The sequence below is a fragment of the Taudactylus pleione genome, unplaced genomic scaffold (assembly GCF_031769625.1).
Source record: "Taudactylus pleione unplaced genomic scaffold, aTauple2 ptg000040l, whole genome shotgun sequence".
NCBI lineage: Eukaryota > Metazoa > Chordata > Amphibia > Anura > Myobatrachidae > Taudactylus > Taudactylus pleione.
The window spans coordinates 7,813,531-7,831,210 of record NW_028284442.1 but is presented as its reverse complement, the minus strand read 5'-3'; the positions used below and the strand labels follow the sequence as shown (position 1 = coordinate 7,831,210).

General features: G+C 40.8%; 1 protein-coding gene across 7 annotated transcripts in view; it reads left to right on the top strand.

Moving 5' to 3' along the window:
- PPFIA2 (PPFI scaffold protein A2) overlaps positions 1-17,680 on the top strand; it is a 452,695-nt gene that overhangs the window by 420,106 nt on the left and 14,909 nt on the right. For all 7 annotated transcript variants that reach the window (XM_088454381.1, XM_088454383.1, XM_088454384.1 and 4 more), the window contains 6 exons: positions 310-339; positions 3,877-4,052; positions 6,573-6,670; positions 9,279-9,454; positions 10,471-10,539; positions 14,396-14,555. In XM_088454381.1, coding sequence (XP_088310507.1) covers positions 310-339; positions 3,877-4,052; positions 6,573-6,670; positions 9,279-9,454; positions 10,471-10,539; positions 14,396-14,555 — 709 coding nt within the window. The remainder of the gene's footprint in view (positions 1-309; positions 340-3,876; positions 4,053-6,572; positions 6,671-9,278; positions 9,455-10,470; positions 10,540-14,395; positions 14,556-17,680) is intronic.

Sequence of the window (17,680 nt, the reverse complement as noted above, 5' to 3'; positions counted from 1 at the left end):
CTTTAGGTGCCTATTAGTTTCAGAGATAACTCTCTTGGACTCTCTGAGAAGTCATTTTGGGATAACTAGTGCTTTATTTAGAACTTGATTTCCTTTGGGATATCTATAGATAATTGTCTATGTGAATGTACTGTCTATTTTGCAAAATTGCCCAATGTTTGACAGGGATGCAAATAAAATAAGGAATTATTACCAACTTCTGTGTTGGGATGTTAATAATAATAATCATATTACTATGCTTATAATTAGACTACTGACTCTGTTATGTTTTACATGTATGTGCATTGTTCTTTCCTGCTGACAACACAGAAAGAGTTAGAAGAAGGCAGCTGGGCACAGGTAAGCTTTCCTTGCCTTATAGTGAGAAACATACATAAATACACATGAAAAAGTTGACAAGTATCTCACACATGGTACCTATGTACTCCCCATGGTGACTTATTTACAGATGTGGTAACAGATGTGAATAAATTCCTTTTGCGTACTTGCAACGTATAAGCACGGCGTAGACTAGGTGAACGCTGCTTGACTTCAATCTCCAGCATGACTTGGTGACAACATATAGTTTAATGCCATTGTTTCAGACTTTCTTTACATTATCGGAAATAATATCTTACAAATCAGAAATAATACGACAAAAGACTTAGAACCAATTTAGGCTCCTACCTTATGAATATCCTGCAATTTTATTTCGGGCAGCAGCCAAGCGTGTTCATGGTGTGAACAGTCTAACAGGGAAGATGTGCACAATCTTATGTTGACTGCATTGGCTACAGCCCCTAGAAACCAGAAAGCGCTGGCATACTACACGCAGAAGTGGCCGCCCATTGGATGCGCTTTCTGCTAACGGTAGTGCTGACTGGCAGCCCCAGTTGGAGAAAATGACAGTCCAGTGTGCAACTAGCAGTAGGTGCTTTCAATGAGAATCCTGCCGGCTGCCAGGGCATGGACTAGGAGACTGGGGGCTTACTGGGGAGGGGTGTGAAAGAGCTACAGTATTTTATAGACAGTTAGTAGGTAGAGGCCAAATCTCATCAGGCTCTCTTACCCACATTTAGCCAAAATAGCTGCTAACTGCATAGCAAATGTAAATAGAATGTGAAATATTATCTAATTATGTAAAGCTGTGGGAATTCTTACACATATAAAAGAACTATCACTAATATTCTCACACATCCAGTGGTATGCCAAATGTTGGGCAGCCCTGGTCATACACATACTTCACTATATTGTAAGTGAAAAGATGTTATTACAACTACTGCACCATACAAATGTACACATGACATATTCCTATGTATTAGGATTTATTCCTATTAGTATTTAGTTGCTGAATTTATAAATAAAGTTTGGACACCCTTCCAGTTGATTTACATTTTTTTTTAATGGCTTCAAATTTTGATTGCCTTGTCAGACCTCACATTAAGTCATCCTGTGAACAGATTTCCAAAGTTGAATAAAATAAATACTGCGCTCCTTCTATCCTTGGTTGGTATAGTGTGCTTATTATCAACAACCATGGACAAGTCTAAGCAGCTGACTGCGGACTTTAAAAAAAAAAAAAAGAGAGAAGAGACTTATAAAGCAGAGGATGGTTATAACAAAATATCTAAGTGCTTGAAATTTGCACAATCAAAAACTTTATAAAAACAGGAATGTAAAGATCTGGAAGGCCTACAGTATAATACACAAATGTTCTGCATGGAATCAGTGAAAACTTTCCTATGATTTCATCACAAAACTAAATATTTTAAGATGGTAAAACAATGTATAAACCAGAACTAATGCTGGGGACACACTTGTCAATATATAGTTTATTCAATCGACAAACGATATATCGCGAGCGCATCGGTGGGTTAGTACACCCGATATGACTGTGAACGACGTTCACAGGCCTATCAGGTCGGCCCTGCAGCACCACTGACATCACAACTGGGTGGGCAAATTTAAATGATACCCAGTTGTAATGTCAGCCCAGACATATCGAGCGGCCAATTGGTAAGTGTGTATGACTTACGAATCAGCCGCTCTGATGGCGGATCGGTCTGCTGACTTATCCATTGTGTCAGTGTGTGCCCAGCATTAATGTTGTGGTCTCATGAATAAAAATTTAGATTTCTGGCCACAACAACAAAATATACATTTAGGAAAATAAGGGGAAGCATCCAGAAAGAAAATAAATGCTTGCCAATCTGAAAGCACAGGTGAATCTGCTGTGCTCTGGGGTTGTGTGGCAGCTAGTGGCAAAGCAAATATTGTATGGGCGAAAGAAATAATGAATTTAATGAAATAACATCAAACCCTAGAAGCTAATATCTCAGAGTCAGGGAAGAAACTGAAGCTTATAAGTGGCTGTATAGTTCAGCATAGCAACCAGTAACCAATAATGGGCCCACAACACACACCCTGTACCCATTTCAGTTACTTACACCCTCCCTCCCTCCACATGTGCCATTGAAATCTCCAGAATTATGGCACTGGCGAGATAATTCTGGATTATTGCGCATGCGCAGGAGATGTTCTGCACATGCGTCACCGACATTTATTTTTCATGGGGGAGGGGCCCACAGACATCTGCAGAAAGGACCCTACAGTCTTAAAGCTCAGCAGCATGCACCAATCAAACAAACATACAGTACCATATAATCAACCAAGAAATGTTTTCAGGAATGAAAGATTAATTTGTTGCTATGCCCTTCATAGTCCCCAGGCTTGAATATAATTGACAGCCTGTGGGGAGATGCTAAACATGCAGTGCATACAAATGACCAGATTATTTCTGAGCTGAAAGAGTTCTGTAGTAAAATAATTCTAAGCCCATCACACTGTAGAAAGACTCTCAGCCGGCTTCAAGAAATGCTTGAGAGCTATATTTTCTTTCACAGGTGGTGTTAGTAAGTGCTGCTGACAGGGCGCCCAGACATTTGTATGCGTCGCATTTCACTTTCTTCCCTGCAGATGTTGACTTAACGTTTGTATTTGTGCTGGCAACTGTAATATTTGTTTTAGTACTCACAGAAAGTATTTGTGAGAAATCAAAGTGTAATGTATGTATCATGGTGCTGATCATGAGTCGGATGCAGTCGCTTCCCTATCTGCGTCTATTGGTGGTCGCAGGTCTGCGACTTTATGCAAATGGCGCTCCAGAGCCCTTCCCTGGTGTACATCCAAGCGTACGAATATGCAAGGACTGTTACCCACTGTCAGCGACGGCAGACGCTTAAATACTGATTGGTGCGTCCTTAGATGCCACCATTGGTAACACCGTCAAAACTTGCACTAGCCCCATGTCAACTGCATTCTCTCTGACTGAGTATGGCTTTCTATGTGAGCGTTCGAGCGTCTTTGTACACAACCACTTTTGCCAACAACCCCGCGTCACGCCCGCAAAATGGACCATCTCTGTGCATGCGCTAAGCCACCTCCTTGTCACCCACCAGGAACAACCACTACATTTTCAATACACTTCTCCCTGCATGCGCTTGAAATTACAACTGCGTGTCTGTACGGACATAATAGGGACACGTGCAGTTTACCTTAGACCAGTGTTTCCCAACCTCAGTCCTCAAGGCACACTAACAGTCCAGATTTTAGTGATATCGATGCTTGAGCACAGATGGTTTAATCTAAATAACTGCGGTACTAATTAAGACACCTGTGCTCAAGTATGACTATCCTTAAAACGTGGACTCTTGTGTGCCTTGAGGACCATGGTTGGGAACACCTGTCTGAGACACATAAACAGCAGCAAAAAATGGTTCCACTGCATCAAACATCTGCAGTGCGTCCGACTCAGTATCAGCCCTTATATGTTAAATAATTGCAATCCTAATCTTTTTATAATCATTAATTTGCCAAAATCTCAATCTCCCTCTCTAGACCCTGGCATATGGTGATATGAATCATGAGTGGATTGGTAATGAATGGCTGCCTAGCTTGGGTTTGCCTCAGTATCGAAGTTACTTCATGGAATGCCTGGTAGATGCTAGAATGTTGGACCATCTGACAAAGAAAGACCTACGAGTGCACTTAAAAATGGTGGATAGCTTTCATAGGTATTTCCTCAAAATATTTACACATGTGCTATGATAACTGATAAAGATGGGAATGTTCTTTCGGGATTTGTGGTTTCCAATAAATTGCCGATGGTTGATGGATCATTTTTTCCGAGTGTATTAAAGTTATTTGAGTTACAACTTCTCTAAGCAAGTTAGTACATCATTTATGATGTAAAAGGTAACACCTGCCTGCTCAGTAAGCTGTGTGAAAGTTCAGTGCTTGGTTGTATAGTGCTCCCTGTGATCCTTTGACTGAGTTAGCAGGATAAAATGTAAGAATCATGAGCATAATTCATCATTATCAGGGTATTAACAGCTAAAACCACACAGTGCTCAGGGTCTGGTTCAGAGTTGTATGATATTGATGTGCAATTCCGGACAACTAATAGGCTAATGCAGCAGGAGGCTTCTGGTGTGAATACACTCCTCCTGACTTCATCGCAGATCCGAGTGCTGCAGCATCTGATCTTCTGCGAGGCCATCAGCAATATGAGTAACCCTGAGGTTACTAAGATTGCTCCTCACAGCTCTTAGCTGAGGCCAGGAAGTCTGCGTCGGAAGATGCAGATCCTGGCCTGGCCACGCTTACAAAACAGGGGAGACATGCCAACGTTTTGTACAACGGTCCCAGTCGCCACCCCCCGATCTAGTTATTTACAGGTTTTTTTTTTTTCAAAGAAGACTATGAAACAGAATCAAGGCGGCCGCTAACACATATTTATAGCAGCATAGCAGTGCCTGTTATTAAGACTGGATTAGGAACAGAGTCATGGCTACCTGCGCAGGTGTTAATCTTTTTTTGTGTCCCTAGTGGACAATATTATCTTGGTGTTTGTTGATATAGAGGACTGTAGGAACTTTATTTTATTTTTTTAATTGAAGAAAATAGAAAGGTGCTAAAATCATGGACATTATAAAGTAAGTTTGTTAGAAACACATATTCTGAATGTGCAGATAAAACACAGTTTCTGCAGAGATAAGTAATGTTTTAATGTGAATTTAAAACAATGTAAAGTGTTCTAGGCAGTAAATTGCTCATCCTTAGCAATCTAAGGGATAATATAGAAGAAGTAATACACTGTACATACTGTAGAAGGCCATAAATAAGAAAATCTATAGGAATTTGTGCTGATTGTTTTAACTTCTTAAACCGTAAACTACTGTTGACTGATAAGTGCCCTTCCTCTCTTTGGTTGACTCATGGAATTTTCACTCTAGGCCATCTATATTGAGAGGGAGCTTTTGGCTCCTTTTCCCAGTTCAGTACGGACTTTGGTCTACCAAGATCTATGTTTTGTCAGTTTTACAGCACCGCCATACACTGTGTGCACAGTGGGATGGGGGCATCCCTGCTTTGGTGGAGTCACCTTTTAGTACATTGATACGCTCTCTTCTCTATAGGAAACATATTTCATCTGCTTATTAAACATTAATGTCAGCTGTGGGACTGGGTGGGTTGCAGGCCCTGAGGTTCAAGTAGGAGACGGACTAAGGTCCGTTCTCGGAGGAGGACTGGAGCTTCGCTCTCTGTTCTCTTTGCACCGTCATATCATATGCTAGTTTCCAGCAGAAATAGTTGTACTTTGTATACTCCACAGAGTGTATTGGGCTCTGGTGCATCTGGGATAGCTTGAAGGCTTAGTGCCCTAAATGTGAGACGCCTGCTGTGGACTTCTAGCATCTGCTCTGGTCCCCTCCCTTGATCATTGACTTTTGTAGTTAGGCCATTAGCTGTGCGGTGGCATTAGAATGTGTTTGTCTCACCTGAAAACTTGTTTGTTTGGTATAGGCCTTGCCGATGTGTTAAATCATTAGCTAATGTGAAAAGTATGATGACATAAGTTTTAAAATAAAGTATATATTACTATACAATTGATGGCTCCACAGACCCCTTCCCTTGCTTCTTGGATTGGTCTGGCTAATTTCACGGTTTACCATGAAAACATATTGACGAATGTTGACGGACAATTCTGGTCAGCCCCCATTAGTCGATGTGTGACTAAGAAGCAGTAATTTCAGATTGAGAGCGATTATATTCCAAGTGGGCAGCGTTTATGTTCTGAGTAAAATCTGATCATGAGAGAATACTAATGGATTCTTGCTTTTGATGATTCTTGAACATTTTAGCCATAAAGAATGGACAGAATGTTGATTAGCTGCTGCCATCATGATTGCAAATATTTTATTTATATGTTTAGTATTCTTAGGTACAGTATGGGGGTAAATTTACTAAAGTGAGAGTTTTTAGAAGTGAGTTTTAAAAGTGATGTTGCCATAGCAACCAATCAGATTCTACTTAACATTTAACTAGCACCTTCTAGAAGATAATAGCTAGAATCTGACTGGTTGCTATGGGCAACATCACTTTTAAAACTCGCTTCTAAAAACTCTCACTTTAGTAAATTTACCCCTAAGTCTTTGTGTAATTTACTATTTAGGTACGCTGTAACCAGTTATTTTTCTGGTCCTTTTCATGGTCTTTTTCTAAATATTGTTTCTTGTTATTTGTATCAACAGAACAAGTTTGCAATATGGAATTATGTGTTTAAAAAAGTTAAATTATGACAGAAAAGAGCTGGAGCGGAGAAGAGAAACAAGCCAGCATGAAATCAAAGGTACACTCCCGTCTATCAGAGAATGAAGTACAGATTTTCTATACTAAAAACTGAACTGCACCTATTCCCTTGACCTAGTGCACAGCCCAGCTTCACAGTGCTTATCTTCTGTCTTTCCCAGCCATGCAGGCCCCCTCCACTCACCTCACTCCCATGGTTTCGCCTCTACTCAATGTTTCCCTACTCTTCTGTGTTCCCTGTCCCTAATTTTAACCAGTCACTAAAGGCACACATCCACTAGCAGACATGAAAACGACTGCACGATTACGACATTGTAATTGTGCAGTTGTTTGTCTGTCTGTGATGTACCTACACTGAACGAGCAGTCGTTCCATTTAGACACATCAATCATCTGCAAACATGTGGAACCTGACATTATCGTCAGGTTGTACAACATATTTGTACAATGATAGATGTTTAAACAACCAGCGGGAATGTGCATCGCTGGTCGTTTTATACATTTTTCTAAACGATTTGCTAACGATATCGTTACCGTTCAATCGCTCAACTTAATCGTCTAGTGGATGTGTGCCTTAAGGGCCCTATTTATCACAATCTGCATTTTTAATGCGGGAGTGATAAATTTTCTTCGCTTAAATTCGCAATCATGAAAATTAATATTTAAATGAGAATTTAGCAATCTTCTGTTGCCGGGAGACAGGCTCCAATAAGAGCTGTCCCGGCAAAGAGACAGAAGCCCAGTAACAGCTTACACTACCACCCTGGTTCAGGTCCACCGTGGCTAATGCGCATGTGTCATCGGGGGCTGACAGAGAGGGTTTTAGAGGTAAAATTTGTGATACAGTAACTCATAGGCTACTAAAGGCTAAGTCCATCTGCGTAGCATTCTAGAGATTAGTGAATCCAATTGCATAGCAGCCCCCGTAGACCGCTATGGAGGCTGCATTTGGAGTTATTTGGAGATATCTGATGCGGTCCATCCATGATATATCATGCAAATTCTTAATATATGCGGGTACCAGAAGCAAAGAGACGTTTATTCCGTTAATATAAATGAATAAATATGCCCCTAGGGATTACGGATCTGTACTTCACTCTTCTTCTTGTCCCATTGGCTCCTATTTCTTCACATCATATTTAATTGCTCCCTCTCACCTGACATTTTCCCTCTCCTCTGTAAGCATGCAGTGATCACTCTGTAGGAAGCCGTCCCTTGAACTTCCATAACTTCCAAGGAAACTCCTTGAAGACCTGAGAGTGCGCTGCTCATGAGAATTCAACGTCTCTAGTCTCAACTAACACTATTTAACCACCTCCAAACTGGATTATGTGTACTGTATTAAACAGTTCTCACAAAAGTGTTAAATGATTTATTGGCTGCTTTATCTAGCATGGCTTTAGTCCTCTCTCCAGCTGTTCCTTCAGCAGTTAATTTGGCCCTACCTCTTCTTAACTTTTTCTATCATTGTGTGTGCCCCAGGGCTTAAATCCTGTGGGGCTTCATGTAGAGTTGGACACACAAAATGCACCAAAGAAAGTACATTTGTGCAGCTTGCAGAGCTCTGCACGGGTAGCATATGTCCCAAATAGCAATTCTATGGGGCATATTCAATTACCCGCGGGACTTCTCCCGCAAGTAATTGAGGGATGAAAGTCCGGCGGCGCGGGGTTAAGCTATTCGATAGAATAGCTTTTTCCCCGTGTCAAAAAACAGGACTTCCACGCGAGAATACACTGATTCCGCGAGAACTGCGGAATCAGTGTGTTATTCATGCTCGCGCGAGGCCGAATAGGGCGGCCTCACGCTGATTTTACCTTGCACCTACATGAGGTGCGAGGTAAAATCAAACAGCAGGGGACTCGCACGCGGGGTCTCAGGGACACCCGCGCTTGGAATCCCCGCTAAATGAATCCCGTCCAGTGCGCCAATTAGCTAATTGAATATGCCCCTATGTGTAGGCTTTCACAAAACACAGATGATCGCCAGACAGTAAGTATGAATGGCCTCCATCATTAAAAGAGAAATCCCCCTCTTTCTAATGGTGTATGGGTGCCCCTGAATTATTGGAAGCCAGGTTGGGGAAGATCTTTCTCCATCCCTAGACTCCATAATTTGATTACACTGGTCACCAGCCATTAACTTTTATGGAGGCACCTAGTTTGAAAGAGGGGATCTGCAGGTAAATCCACTCATCCTCTAAAACTCAATTGTAATGTGTGTCTGATATGGCAAACAAGTATTTGTGGTAATGGATGTCACAAGACCATTCTACATTACTATGTTACAGCCAAGCATCTAAAAAAAAAGAAAATGTATTAAAAGCATTAATCGTTTGCCTTACACCTGATGTACTGTATCTGGCATTATGTTGAAACAAAATACAGTGCATAAGTTGGTAATAGTAAAACATGCTACGTAATGTATACTGTGATAAATAAATAAAAAAGTGCTGCAAAATTGTAATACTTGAGCCAATTGCCTAATACTGTACGATACACATGAAACCACTTCAGAAAAAACGTGGTATTCTTGGTGTGTTCTGTTTTCCCGTACAGGTAAATATGTGAACTGAATAATTTATGATAGTGGATGAAAGAAATAGGTGTTTTAAATAACAATTTAACTTAATGTTTTATGTTGTTGTAGATGTGTTGGTATGGAGCAACGACCGTGTGATCCGCTGGATCCAAGCAATAGGTCTTAGAGATTATGCAAACAATATATTAGAAAGTGGTGTGCATGGTTCTCTTATCGGTCTGGATGACAACTTTGATTACACCAGTCTGGCATTATTACTGCAGATCCCAATGCAAAACACTCAGGTAAGGACGGCAGCAATGTGTTTGCATTTTTAAGGAACATTACAAATATTTGGTCAGTGCAATTTATTAACTTCTTAATAGGGTAGAAACGTAACCTACTGATTTCACCTGCAGTCACTGAAGGCAGCTATCTTGTGTGTTAAACCACATGAATAAGAATGTGGTGTGTCTACCAGCTCACTGGGAATCAATTCTATGGAGGATATTCAACTAATAGCAATTTCTTCCTATTACTAAGACTAGTTATAAAAATGACACAAAAAAAGTTGCCGCTGAGTACTGTACCATCAGGAAAAAACACTGTACATGTGTGATGATATTGTGGATAGTGTAATACAATAGATTCATATCTTTAACAGAGGTTTAACACGTTCCACGTAAACCCTAGAAACCAAACGTGTATTAAGCTGCCCATACAACGTGCAATTTTGCTAAGTCACTTTGGTAATACCTGCAACTACTAATCCCATTCCACATGTGATTGGGTATGGCAGGAAAACTGGCTGATCAGTGATGCATCTTCATGCATTTGTGTGGTCACTGTGCCAGATGGATGTGCAGATTGGGTGACAACATTGTGATCTAGTTGTTTAGCACATCAATAAAGAGATCACTGCAATTTGGTTATCCATATGTTCTGTTCAAAGCTTGTGCTGAACAAGTGAGAGAGAGAGAGAGAGAGAGAGAGAGAGAGAGAGAGTGTGAGTGTGAGTGTGTGTGTGTGTGTGTGTGTGTGTGTGTTTAAGTTATTAGACATAGTAGAAACAGAACATATCCCACATATTCTATCTATACTTTTAAGTTTCTATTACTTTGTGAAAAGGACCTTTGTAGCTAGACTCGGCCATTGATGCCCGCTGGCAATGAGTAGCATTATTTGCCTGGTGTCTGCTTAGTGCTTGAAAAGCAAATGAATTGTATACAAATCACAAGTAAGAGGCTGACTGGTGAGTCTTTCAATATGTGTATAATGGCTTTTATGGGGTTCCAACTCATACAAATCTAATTGTTTTCAGGCAAGACAGATCCTGGAAAGAGAATACAATAATTTGTTGGCACTTGGAACTGAAAGACGTCTTGACGAGGTAAAATAATTTTGTTACCAAATCATTGTTGTTCACTGTAATACATCTGTCAGCGAGTTTAGTATACTTTTAATTTCTTTATTATTATTATTTTATTCTAAGTATTACAGTCATTAGCTACTGACTTGCAATTTCCTGTGACAATTTTTAGTGAGTTTTATACAGATTTAGGAGAAAATATTGAGCAACTTTCTATCTTTATGCTCAAATGAGAATAGTGATGGCACTACCACTGAGGGCACCTTTGTTTAAGGTAATACTGATTGTTATAAAGGAAATAAGGACAATAAAACAGAGCTGCATAATAGGATAGGATCTAGGACAAAATTATAAACCACTATTGCATTTCCGTTATGTAGGCTCTTTGTTTGAGCTACCTCCCTATTGCAATAGCATATAAACTTAACACTTTTTGGTTTCCATTAGAAGCTGCACATGGTTCTCAGAGTTGCCAAAAATCATAACTTAAATAAATACATAAAAAGGGAGGCAAACACCTGGAAGCGCAAAGGGGGATTTAAATAATGCAATAACAGGCGGATAAAAAGGGGAACACACTATCACCTGTTATCTTTTCATCAGTCTCCATTGCTTCTGCCTTCTCATTTAAGGACTAATAAGACGGTCTCATTTTGGAAATTTACTCTATCCTATACCAAGTACTTTTTTTTTTATATCTCATACTCTAAGGCTTATGTGACTTTATTGAATTGGATGCTAATAATTTTTGCTTTATTTGCACCCTCTTTTGTGCTGCAAGGTGTTTACCTTCTTTCTTATACATTCTTCCCCATTATGTGCATTCTCTATTTCTTTTTATTTGTCTGTGCATCATTGAGGTGCCTTTTAGTACTACTGTCTGTATGAAGCCAAGGTGCTTACTCTGGAAGAAATAGTGTGTACTCAGAAGGACATTGATCCATTTACCAATTGAAAATTAGACAAGATTATTCCATATGGGTAATGTTATACCTTCATTCCTTGAAGGAACCCTTTCAGAATGCCACATGCACAAGGTTCCTCTTACCAGTACTGTATGCTTATTCTGCTTAGTATTTCCTCTTGTATGAACATGGAGAATCTAAAAGAGGAAATACAAGCAGAATAAGCACATTGCTATATTCTACTGATATAGATAATAAAGATAAACGACATTACAGTGAGGCTTAGTACTTACTAGAAACTATGCTACGTATCATCTAATAACTATCAGCTGTACCCGAATCTCTAAATAACTGGCATGATACAGCATATTTCTCCATAAGAAACAGTTCTTGGGATAGCTCTATTAAGATTTTATAATCCTACAGTATAGCAAAAATTATTTACAAGTAGGGCTGGACAAACTAATTCAGCATATTAGCAATTTCGGAGATTTGCCAAATGTTCCAATTCACAGAATAAAAAACACCCATTAGGGAATCGGGTCAATTGCCTCTATATAGGTCCCCAATGTTCTGTTCTTGGCCATTGCTCATTTCTATTTACATCTCTTCTCTTCCAAAATCACCTTTATGCTGATTTTACTCTAATCTACCTTTTGCTCGCCTTCTCTTCTCTCCTGCTTTTCTGCCATCATTACCGGGATGGCTAATGCTATGTCAAGCTCAAGAAATCTAAAACAAGCTTATAGTTATTACCTTACTGTCACATCCCCTTTTCCCATCAACCTTGATTGCATTATTTTCTCCCACTGTTCCCCATGTTCACAACCCGGGGGGTTGTCCCTCCCCCATTCCGGTCACCTCCACTTTTGTAACACTGGCAAGACTTACCCTTTCCTCTCTCTGGATGTCATCAGGACCGCCATCCATGCTCTGGTCATTTGCCTCTCCTCTTACTACCGTACCTTTGAGCCTTCGGGATTTCAACAGAACTGCTCCCCTTCTTCAGAAATTTTCAAGCACTCCTTTTAAATGTAGCTTTTTATGCTTACCCATACTAGACTGCGGGTTGGGTATGAAATACCGTCAGTCGGGATGCCAGCTGTCAAAAGACCGACAGCGGCATCCCGATGCTCAGTATCCCGACCGGGGCTCAATGAGTATGCTAACATTCTCCCACTAACCCTCTGCTCCTGCATCCTAACTTTAACTCACCCCCCATCTTAACCCTCCCCGTTAGTGCCTAAACCTAACCCTCCCCATTAGTGCCTAAACCTAACCCTCCCTGTTAGTGCCTAAACCTAACCCTCCCTGTTAGTGCCTAAACCTAACCCTTAGTGACTAATCTTAACATCCCCCCCCCCGTGGTGCCTAAACCTAACTCTCCACCGCCCCCCATTGCAGCTAACACCTAACTCCCCTGCTATACTCTCGGGATTCCGGCGCCGGTGTTCTGTCCCAGCTCCCCACTCCACTTGAATGTCAGATTTCACAAACATGGTCCTCCCTACATCCCCTCTGCTCATCCTCTTGGATTGGTGTCCCTTTGTTGTGTCTTTTAACATAGTTACCTTTTCTGTTGTGTAATCTTGTATTGATATTTACTGATGCTATTGTCTTGCCCCTTTGTTCTGTTTATATTTTGTTGATTGTACAATGCTAGAGAATCTGTCGCGCCTTATAAACTATGATGATGGATTGTAGTAGAAGAAATATGTGTGTCCATGTACAGTGTGATTATCAGTAGCCCAGATAACTGTACACTTCTACTATATGCACGTTTTACTTGGTGCATTGCTATATTTATTGCAGCATTGACTGATTGGTTTTCACAGCTTTACTGTATCTACTAAACCTTTTTTTCACAATAAATTCTACATTTTAAAAATATACACACCATATACTATATACAGAATTCTTCACTTGGTGTAATCACTGACATGATGGAATGTTACAATTTCAACCACAATTTGCCTACATACAGCACAACAATAAAACCAGAATAACTTCTAGCACTGTAGAATATTTAGGGTCTGCTTTTGAGTTGTACGCTATTGGTATCACTGCTGCATCATTGGATGCAGCTACTGTGCTAAAATATGGTAATGCTTCAGGAGGCGTCTTGTGTAAATAGACTCCTCCCACCGGCTTCTGTGATCTGCTGTTGTGTCCAGAGATGCAGCATCGGATCACTCTGCGTGACCATCGATCACCTGAATAAGCTTCAAGTTACTCAGGATGACCGGTGTTTTCATGCTGCTGAAGCCAGTGAAGCTGCGTACTAGGACAAAGCTGCTGGCTTCAGCACGCCCAGAAAACAGGGTTGACACACCCCGTTTTCTTGGACGCTACCTGATCCCGCCCCAAAAGGCCACAACCTGTCGATCAGGCTGCTGCATCCGGGCACTGTGAGCGAACGAGTACACTATTTACATTTTAACACTATCATCGTTTTTTTTTCATTTTTCAGATTTCCTTTATTTTTAGTTTTGACAAAACCTTAGTAAATTTCAAAATTATTTCTATTGTGTTTCTATTGATACATAGCTGTAGGGAAGTGCTTTGGGTCACCTTAAAAAATAACACTGCATCATATAGAGATGAAAACCTCAAACTCCATAGATTTAAAGTCAGAATGATGTATTAATCTCTTTAGGTGGCACTCAGGCTCTTCCATGCGGCACAAAATCCTTAGATAAATTATTGTGGTGAGGTGTGCAGTGTATATATTGGGACTATGTATTATTGTCACCTTTCCAGTGCCAACACACTTTTTATTGCCAAGTGCAATGGGCAACATTATGCATGACTCAAGTCTCTGGCATCTCGTACTGCATATGTCTAGCTGTGAGCTATTTCTGTATTACAGTGGGAAAGAAAAACATGTATTGCAAATCCATGAACATCACCAAATGCGATCTCATAGAATAGTAGTTTATTTCAGCGCAATTTGGAATACTTTATATTTCCAGAGTGATGACAAAAACTTTAGACGTGGACCCTCCTGGAGGAGGCAATTTCCACCGCGTGAGGTCCATGGAATCAGCATGATGCCGGGCTCTTCAGAAACACTGCCAGCTGGATTCAGATTAACAACAACATCCGGGCACTCACGGAAAATGACAACAGATGGTATTGCTTTATCTATATTATTTTTTAGCTTTGCTTGTAGCAAGACAACATACTATTATGTACTGTATAACTGCATTAAATGGATTATGTCAGAATAGCACACTACATGTTTACAGCATGAAAACAAATTCAAGGTGTGGTATTTTCATGTTCTAGATATTATAGGAGTTGCAATGGAACAGACATTATACTCATGATAACATTCTACACTTATGTTAAATTTGTGTTTTATATATATATATATATATATATATATATATTATCTGTTACTAGGTCAACAGTGAAAATATTAACGCAAAATGTCTTACTGTATGTCACTTAATGCAGTTGCATGACAGGGGTTAGTATTATGCTATGGGATGAACTCATTATTTAAAATGACTTATATAACATAGTGAATTCTGTGTACAGTAAAATGTTTGTGTGACCATTTTCACATTCCTCCATATACTGTATAGCTCTTCCCACTGATAAAAATGGGCTTCTTTTACCAAAGCTACTGAATTAAATCATGTTTGTGTAAGTGGAACTGTGCAACATAGATTGGTAAACCGGTTTCAGCACTACACATAGATATACGTAGATAATGTATAGCAAGGTGCTTAAAAAGTGGTTTCTATTGACACAGTGTTGCAGGTGTCACTGAAAGTGATTGCATACAGGGATGCTGAACCAGAGGCGGCCATACTCAGACAGACAAGTTTGCTGCAAGTTTCGATGGTGCGTTATTTCAGCATCTATGGCACATTTGGGTGCACGGCTGTACACCAGGGAAGAACCTTGTAGCTGCATTAGCATAAAGAGGCAGGCTGCGCCCAACTCTGAATCAGGCCCAGCAGGGCCGTCTCCAGGGTTCGGAGCACCCTGTGCCGGCCCAGAACAAGGCGCCCTTATATAGCGTGTGTGCGACTGAAATTGGGGGCGCGTCCTAATTACCATACGCCTCCAAATAACGTCAGGCTGGGGGTAAAGCCCAGCCCTCCGTCACTGGCTGGGCTTCCCCCAGCCCTCTCCCGTCAGGGATTGGATGCCGCGCGCATGCGCGCTGCATCCATTCACACTCTGGGGGTCCGGCACCGCCATACAGCTGTGGCGGTGGGGGTCCCCAACCTCCCGATTTGACCACCTGCGGGCCATTTCGGCCCACGAGTGGAACAGCGGGACATTGCTGTCCCGCTGAAATCGGGATGCTGGGGAGGGGTGCGACCGCACTGGTCGAACACCCCTAGAGCCGGCCCTGAGGCCCAGAATGTTTTCCCTCACATGTAATTAGTTTATGTCTCTTAGTCCTGTGCAATAAAATCTGATTACATCTGTAGATTAGTGGTCACAGCCGCTACTCTGGAGAGTTGGCGGAACATGATGCGTTTCACTTCCAGGTAGGTACCCTCCAGAGACTATGGTAGAGTGGCGCCTCTACCTTACAGATGTTGCGAAGTCCAGTTGTTGCTGTGAAGGCAGTAGTGTGTAGGTCTTTCCATGTACAGCGGCTTATTGATATCTTTCATCTTAAAAAATGCATTTCTGGAGATATTTATTCATGGGTAATGGTAATCGGTGAATAAAAGTGCAGCTAGTTTATATAAGGTCCATTATGGTTATGGACATTTCTCATTGGTGTTCTGTGTAACTGGTCTATTATCATGGGACCGATGCAGAACTGAATACATGCCCTATTGCGGAGCTTACCTTGTGTTTTTGCTCTGCACATGCTCCGCAACCAGCCAACTACAAGCGATACATAAGCATTTCAGTTTCATCTCCACATGGCTGAAATGGTGGATTAAGTCAAGATAGACTTGGGGGGGTTCATCTGAGGATCAAAACACCTACTTGCCCATATGCAAATATGTTTGGGGGTTCCTTAAGTGGTAATGTACCTGGTGTAATGTAACTGGTGATAGTCTGCAGGGCAAGTCATCAATTTGCTGGCATGTAAATCGAAACCAGAAAAAGTTGCTTATGCCTCTTTGGCTCAGCTTATGAGCAGATTGCGGTATGTTCCACTTGAGGGTAAGGCCAAAAGTGAAGCGGCCGCAAGATGGTACATTCATTAGCCCAAATTGGAATGGATTGCAGTGGGAGTGAGCCTTGTCATCCAGCAAGGAAGGCAAACGTCATGCGCTCTATCACTGGAACAAAAGCAATTTTATATATAATTGTCAGACATCTCACATGTCAAATCAATTGGACATCACATGAAACTTCCGGAACTAATTCCAAATACATTAAGTGCACTCCACATACAGGAAGTAAGACAAGCCTCCGGGCTATATTTTCCACCATTAGGAATATAAAAACTATCGCTAATGGAACAGCACCACATAGATTGTCAAATCAACAAATAGCAACATAAATACATAAATCTAACACAAAACATTACTGCTCAAAAAGACTGGAATCACCATTACTGGAGACACACATTTCCATGCAAAGCACAGAAACTTCATATTAACCATCAAATCCACTTATATAATGATTAGGAAAAAAAAAGACCAACCTCAGACAATATAGTACAATAATGCATTAAGTCAACACTAACAAGAATACAAAAAATTATAATATATATATATATATATATATATTCCACAGACAAAAAACCTTACGGTTTCACATGTCCCATTAAGGCTGCTTAGACATTGTCTGAAAATTCACAAAACCTATTGAATTTCTGCCATTCAAGCTCCAAAAAGCAAAGAAATTCTGATCATTAAGGCTGACTCCTTAATGGACGTGTTCCTTGCGTAATACAGATATGGTATGCCATGACACCATGTGGTTAACTGCAGATTCAGCACTCTCACAGAGTGAGAATGCTGTCACTCACAAAATGGTGGAGCTGCTGATTCACAGAATTGTGCGCTCATTGGAATACACACATGCAGTCTATGCAACTGAGGTCTGAGCAGTTATGTAGCACACACATCTCCTTCAGTGCCCACAATATTCCCATTCAGTCACCAAAGCCCGGTGCTGGTTGTTGTTTTTGGGGAGGGGGCCCACGCCATTTTTTTTTTACACATTTTTTTAATTAATTAAACACAGAAGCACAGACGGGTCTCACTGACCCATCCCTGCTTCTGTGTTTGTTTGTTTTAAACACAGATGCAGGTATTATGGATATT